The sequence below is a fragment of the Borostomias antarcticus genome (assembly GCF_949987555.1).
Source record: "Borostomias antarcticus genome assembly, chromosome: 1".
Classification (NCBI taxonomy): Eukaryota; Metazoa; Chordata; class Actinopteri; order Stomiiformes; family Stomiidae; genus Borostomias; species Borostomias antarcticus.
This window is the reverse complement of record NC_140234.1, coordinates 49,289,181-49,296,366: the sequence shown is the minus strand read 5'-3', so window position 1 is coordinate 49,296,366 and position 7,186 is coordinate 49,289,181. Positions and strand designations below refer to the sequence as shown.

The 7,186-nt window shown below is 43.4% G+C and overlaps 1 protein-coding gene across 1 annotated transcript in view; it reads right to left on the bottom strand.

Annotated features, from left to right (window-relative positions):
* Positions 1 to 499: 499 nt before the first annotated feature.
* ngef (neuronal guanine nucleotide exchange factor) overlaps positions 500 to 7,186 on the bottom strand; it is a gene marked incomplete at its 5' end in the record, with an annotated part of 17,671 nt that continues 10,984 nt past the window's right edge. Inside the window, 10 exons of the mRNA XM_084445823.1 lie at positions 500 to 756; positions 985 to 1,089; positions 1,209 to 1,288; positions 1,500 to 1,658; positions 1,741 to 1,904; positions 2,795 to 2,884; positions 3,269 to 3,394; positions 3,704 to 3,821; positions 6,500 to 6,652; positions 6,858 to 7,018. Coding sequence (XP_084301949.1) covers positions 512 to 756; positions 985 to 1,089; positions 1,209 to 1,288; positions 1,500 to 1,658; positions 1,741 to 1,904; positions 2,795 to 2,884; positions 3,269 to 3,394; positions 3,704 to 3,821; positions 6,500 to 6,652; positions 6,858 to 7,018 — 1,401 coding nt within the window. The 3' untranslated portion in view covers positions 500 to 511. The remainder of the gene's footprint in view (positions 757 to 984; positions 1,090 to 1,208; positions 1,289 to 1,499; positions 1,659 to 1,740; positions 1,905 to 2,794; positions 2,885 to 3,268; positions 3,395 to 3,703; positions 3,822 to 6,499; positions 6,653 to 6,857; positions 7,019 to 7,186) is intronic.

Sequence of the window (7,186 nt, the reverse complement as noted above, 5' to 3'; positions counted from 1 at the left end):
TAATGTGCCTTTTTTAGACTTTTGCTTTTTGAACAGAGGCACCTGTCTTTACAAAAGGTTTGATTTGTCAAGTCATTGTTCACAGGATTTGATTCTCTAACAAAACACTTTATAAGTTTCGACACAATACACCCATGCAGTTGAGGTGTGGTTACAGTACATTCACATGCTATCCACTCCTTAAGAACAACCTTTGTGTTCTCTTCACTCATGCATAGCTCATTTCCAACCTGAGCGTTCCTCTGTTTCAACTGTCAGCAGCAGAGCAATGGATGTTCACATGCAGGTTTAAAATGTGTTTTAAGTGCTCTGATGCTCTATACTGATGACCAGAGAGACAAAAAATAGCCTGAGCGCAAATCAAAGTGAAATGATGTTCCTTTGCTGAAGTGTAATCCCAAGGTAGAATAACACAACGATTCTGATTCTTTCCGAACAACAGTGATGACCACCGAAGACCAACAGAGTTTCCAAACGAGTCACTGCCTCCTGGGGGCAAAGCCATTGCGATTCACTGCTCATCCAAGTCTGTCCAAGTACCGAAGAAGTTGGAGACTTTTGGGGTGCGCCTGCCCCCCCTTGAGCCCATCCTGGCTCCGGCGGTGGTGGAGGAGGAGCCTCCTCCCTGAGCCTGGTGGATCTTCTGACACTCCCGCAGGTTCTGGGCTCGCATCTCCTTGTTCTTGATCTCCTCCACCAGCCGGCTAAGGAACCAACCTCTCTCACCGTCATGGAGCCTCTCGCCCATCATCCAGCCTGAGACAGAGAGAGGAGGAGAGGGAGAGAGAGAGGGAGATTTACAAACAGAGCAGGAAAAAGGAGTAAGAGAAAGAGTATAAGGGAGATGGTCCAGAGCAACAGAAGATTGTACAATGGAGAGAGAGATAGAGAAAGAGAGAGAGGAGGGAATTGGTAAGAAACAGGCCGGGTGAAATTCATTAGAGATCCCACGAGGAGATGGAGCAGACCCGCTGTTTCGCTCACCATCGTCTGTCCTTTCCAGGATGTTGAGAATGTCGGCCATCTCTATGGAGAGCTCGTCTGGCTCCTGAGATGAGTATGACTGAATACACTGCACCTGGGGAGAGTCTGACACACAGATAGCGTCATAGTCTACATTTCATGTAAGTTATACTACTTCTCATCACAGGTTCAGCTCTAAGAAGACATGTCAAGCTTATCACTGAGTTGTGCAAGGTGTGTCCTACCTGCTTGGTGGGCGCTGGTGGACATGAAGCGCGTGCGCCGGTTTGGGGTGAGAGCACAGGTCCAGCGGAGCTTTTCACTCCTGTCATCAACACATCAACAGTGACATAGGAAGTTGTTAATGGCAGAAGTTTAAAAGAAAACCTCTTTTGAGACATAATTGCATTAAAGTGGAGATATGTATGCCATGATGCAGTGTGGATGCTGGTTCTGTTTCTGCACTTATTAACCAGCTCGTAGCCTACTTAGTGGTGGTTGAAAGGCTCTGTGGTACTTTCAGTATTTTCACTCACATGCTGGAGGTCTTGAGCATGTAGCTGACTTGGCGCTCCTCCTGGTTCTCCAGGAGTTTCAGGTTGAACACATTGGCCAACATCTGGCCTTGGTCCTCCAAGTCCTCAGTCCTCAGCATGGCCCGTGTACACGAGTCCAGCACCTGGAACTTCTCCCCACTGGTGGTTACAGCACACTAGCATTAGTATCTTGATCATTGTCCATGGTACTGAGACTGGGCTCTTTCTATCACATGCCTACCTGGAGCTGCGCTTGGTGATGAGTAGCAGGTTGTTGAACAGGAACAGGTAGACCGGGTGGTACAGCTTGCGGCTCCGCATGGTCCTTGTGCTCTTGGGTCCGGCCATCTGGTGAACCTCGCCTTTCTTCAGCAGCCAACGCGAATGGGAGATGACCGGCACAGACTGAGGGGGGGAAGGTCAGAAGGTCAAAGTTCATCAGAGCAAAAATAACCAGATAATATTCATCAGGTTAGTTAAAGACATAGGCCACCACAGATCTTGAAACTTTGTTAACTTTATAATAAAATAAATATATATTTTCATTAAAAAATCAAATAAAAATGATTGTTTTTACGAAATATCAATTAAAGCCTATAATTAATAAAAACATCTCTAGTTTGCATTGGGGCATGTGTGCTTAAATATTTCTGCCTGTGTGTTGTACATGAACTAGGCTATGTCATAAACAACTACATTCAACTTACTTTATTTTAATGTGGTAACTCACATATAAAATTTTGAAAAAAATCAAATACATATTATATACTTAGATATAATAATATACATCAAATGAAAATGAAGAGTAAAACAAAAGAAATCTGCAGAAACAGTCAATAACATGGATTCAACCTTTGCACAATAACAGTCAATAACACAATTTTTGAATGGAAGGCCCATTCTGCATCTCAAACCAAAACACATGATTTTTATAATACATCAGTTGTGTCCATGTATTTTGCTAATCTTTTTCAAGGGTGTGATTCTGATGGTGATTGTATGTATACAATTATTTATATTTCAATTATATTTTATTTTGATGGAAAGTGGTATTGAAATTGTATAATACAGTATGTACTCTAGAATTCTTTCATGTGAAATGGTAGAATGTTCTCGTCAGCATTGATATGGTTCAAACAGGTAGCGTTGTTGTTGTGAGTGTGTGCTCAGAGTAGTAATTTGCTCTGTGACTGAGAAAAACATGATCCCCCCCTTGACCAATTCACTTTACCATATGGTGACTGTTGTTGTGTGACTGTTAAGTAAACCATGAGACGTGACTGTGAGGAGCCTACCTTGGACTTGAACTCCAGTGTTTTCTCGATGCTGATGAGCTCCTCAGTGCGACTCATCTTCCTCACACCCTCGTTACACTCCTTCACAATCTGAGACAGGTACAGTATAGAACAGACAAGAATGTTATATGTAGTACATGTTCATCAAATGGCTTTCTGCAGATGCGCTCTATGTACAGTCTTTGCATTATGCTTATTTTTGTGTGTCATATTCAGGAGCATTATTGCGTTGTGGTTTTAAATAGACAAGTGAATTAGCGTGTGTGTGGTTAGAATTCAAAGTGAGTACTAACAAGGAATCAGACCTGGAACTACCACATTCTATCCAGTGTGTGAATAAGCAATTATTGCCGTCATCATTCCACAACAGTCAGGGAGAGGTGTGACACACCCCATGAGAAATACACAACCGCAGTGATAACTATTCTTGCCAGACCATAACACCTCTTCCTTATGGTGAGGGTGGGTTTTTACCTGTTCCAGTTGCTGATGCGCCTTGATGGCATTGGCCTCCCTTTCTGACTTCTCCTCCGCCTTCTTCAGAATGTTCTGCAAGCCAGCATAGAGAAGCTCAATCAAAAAACATTGAAAATATCCTGCCTAGGTGCTGGTTTGTTTCTTTTTTGGTACATGCAAAACCAGTTATGCAGTTATTATTGCAGTTATCATGCCAAAGGACTTAGTAGCAACAGAAGCAAACTGATTCTCAGCACTGCATGTTTGAATCATATTTCACTTTATTATTTTAATGATTTGATTAGCCCCATAACTCTACTGCTCCCCTCAGGAATATTGCATGAAAGGCACAATAAGGCAGACGTTAAACTACAGTACATGTATAAACCACCACCTCCCTATATTCTCATGCTTTTGGTTCAGCCCTCCCTGTCCATCCACTCGCCTGAACGAGCAGCTTGAGCCGAGTGATCCTCTGGAAGGGCAGGATGAGGAAGGAGGTGAAGGACAGGCCTCTGACCCGTGGTTGGATCTCCAGCTGAGCCATGGCCTCACGAAACGCCTGGTTTTCCTGTCTGGACAAACACGGCCATGCTCACTGGAAGGAAGTTGGTCAACACGGAACACAGACATGCTCAAGATGGTCAACACTGAACACAGACATGCTCAAGATGGTCAACACTGAACACAGACATGCTCAAGATGGTCAACACTGAACACAGACATGCTCAATGGATCAATGTCCTGCATGATCAGCTCGGAACACAGTCATAGCCATAGTGTACACAGAATAAAGTCTGTTTTGTTTTGTTTTTACTCTTGATTTAGACAGGGTTAGTCGTAGCTCAAGTCAGTTTACTCCAGCCATCCTGCCCCTAATATTCAAGATTCTGCATAGGTTTATAATAATAGCCATGTATGGTAGGTAGGTAAGTACATTTTTTATTACATAGTGAGATTATGAGACTGGGCTCATAATCTTATACCAGATTAGTGTTGAATTTGAAGTAGAATAACAAATACATTTTTATACCAAAATATATGACTCATAGCAGGCAGGTTCAAACTGCCACAGAGAAACAGTCATACTATGGCAGATTAACAGAAAACACAAACATGCTCAGACCTCACCCTGTCCTAGCAGTTCACTCAACCAATCAGCAGAGGGCCTATCAGCCTGACAAAATGAACAAGGTGATCTTACTATGCCCCTAACCTTTCACCAGTATTTTATAGGGTGGTTTTGTATAGAGAGCTGCAAGATGGGGAGAGAGAGAGAGAGAGAGAGAATAAAGGGCAACAATCGCCTTTGCTTGTGACACAGAGCTATGTGCAGCCTGTGAGTAATCTTTAGAGGAATGAGTGGCAGTGAAAACCTCTTATGAATCATATATGGGACTCCCTCTCCCAGGTCTCATGACTACAGTATATGGATGTCACGTTGATGTCATAGAGGTATTATCTCTATAGATGAATGAACATGAATCGTCAGTGTTGCCTTTTAACCACCAGTTAGAAATAAAAAATATCTGCAGGACACACAAACGAGCTCTTCCTACAGTATCCACACCCAGTATTCATAAGGCCCCCATGGATCCCAGAGAGGCCCCCTGTCATCCTCATGTCCAGCTTTATCCCACTATGTGTCGCCAGCTGTCCCTATCAAGTCACCCCCCCCTCCCCCCCACCCTTTTTTTCTTGGCTCTATGCTTTTTGTTTCCCCACGTCTGCTTATCGGCTTTACCTAGTTTACTCTACATTCTTTAGGAGCCTGCCTGCTCAGTGCTTATTATGTGATACGCTTATCCTATTATGGACTACAGGGATAGCTAACACATAATGGCCTACCATGTAGGTCATATCTCTGTAACTATTTATCTACTCTACTGATAGTCATGTCTCTCTTATGAAGTATTTAGCCCATGTTTAGTGCTCCGTAGATGTTCCTAGCCAATAGACTTAAACATTTTCCAGGAGCGTGCTCAATCATCTCATTGAGAGATGTCAGGGAAGAATTTTTACAAATCAGCCCTTTTCGGCCCCAGGGTGAACTGTTTTTTTTGCTACCCTCTGTAAAATGTAGAGGAAGGATCTATGTCCATCCACCCATTGCTCTCTGTAAAGCATAGTGTGTTGCCTCTGTGTATAAAATGTGCTATACAAATTAAGTTTGATTATTTGATTCACGGCTGTTACCCAGTCAACCATTCACACCCAGTGAGTCATCCATTCACACCCAGCACAGTCGTCCAGTAGCCTAAACTATGTGGTTTCTGGCTGTGATCCCAATGCATCTCTGCCTTCAACATCATCTGTTCTCTGATATGGGAATGTTTTGTCTCTCAGTCAGGTACAGTATGTGCTGATGACGAAGGGCATTCATGTAAGAGAACCACACCCTATCCACCTGCTCAGCCATCACCTACAGTAGAATCCTTGTTCACTATCAAAGAACACAAACAGATGATCATAGATGGACATAGTACGTAGCAACACACTAAGTGCACATACTATACTCTTCGTCTCGCTCTTCCTCTGTCACACACACACCCTTACATACACAAACACCTCGATGGTGATACGCAGACGTTGCACTGGTATTTGTCATCATCCGTAGTCAAAAAGCTACTATGTTATTACAGAGAAGGTGTATTGTTATGTTCTTGTCATAGCATCACACACAGGTTTCCTCTCTCTCACTGATCTGTCTTGTTCTGCAGCATGCTGGACAGACACTTCCCGATCAACTGAATAACCCTGTCTTAATCTGTCAGTTACCAGAATACTTCATCCTTTTTGTCTGATGAAGGTCTAGTATCGAATGTTTGAATTGCAAGTTAGACAGTGTGAGGGATCTTTTTGCAACATTTGATTCATTCATCCCGCTCCAGCTTTTTGAAACGGATGTGCAAAGTAATCGCTTGTTCTGAGTTACCAAACTGCTGCCATACTAATTCTGTAGCCCCAGCTCTGACCTCTGCTGTCATACATACATGCATATGTGCAGAGCATGCTGTACATCAGACAAATCAAGCATGACCCCAACTGCCAAATGTGAATAGGCTAACGGTTCATTTGCCTAGTTCAACTCAATACGACTTCTGTGATTAGCAAAGAAACTACTGCCATACTTCTACAGCCATAGATGGACAGTATGTCGATCAATTAGCAAACAAGAGTCCGACATCATGAACTGTAATTGGTTTAGAAAAGGTGAAATCCTAGCAAGAGAATTAGAAGGCCACCCACAATATGCGTCGATAGTTCTTCTCCTGGTACCCCTGGTTGATGACGTAGGTGATGAAGACGTGGAAGTGATTGATGGCATGGTGGTGGACAATGTCACACACGTCCGATATCTGGATGGACTGCTCGATGCGATTCTCCAGATCCATCAAAAACCTGTGGGGATGTGTGACATCATCAGCAGGGGACAGCGAAATATGGTTTGCAATACTGTCAAATGAAAAGGCTTTGATCATTGATTTCCAGAAATACAGTCTGCCGCCGCAGACTACAGACATTGTTTAACATCAGAGTGCTAAAAATAGAACAAATGTGGAACAAAGCATATTTCAAAGGGAGAACTAGAGGTCACTTGTCTTACCTTTCGCTGGCCTTCATCACCTCTTCGATGTTGGAGAACAGGAAGTGCATGTCTGATTGGCTAAGGGTGTTGACCAGCACAGGGTTCCGCAGGAAGTGAGTCTCCAGCACCTCTAAACTCTTGTAGTAGGACGCCTCGGAGGTCACCAGCTCAAACATGGCCTGGAACAACCAGAGAGGGAAACCCAAAGCAGAGGCCATTGAAAAATGGAATGAAAAATGGAATGACTGCTACATACAACAGCAACAACAAAAACAAAGTTTCACTTGACAGTTCCAGTTCACTGTCTGCTGCATGACCCTTCTCCCCTCCCGTAAGATCCTGTCCCA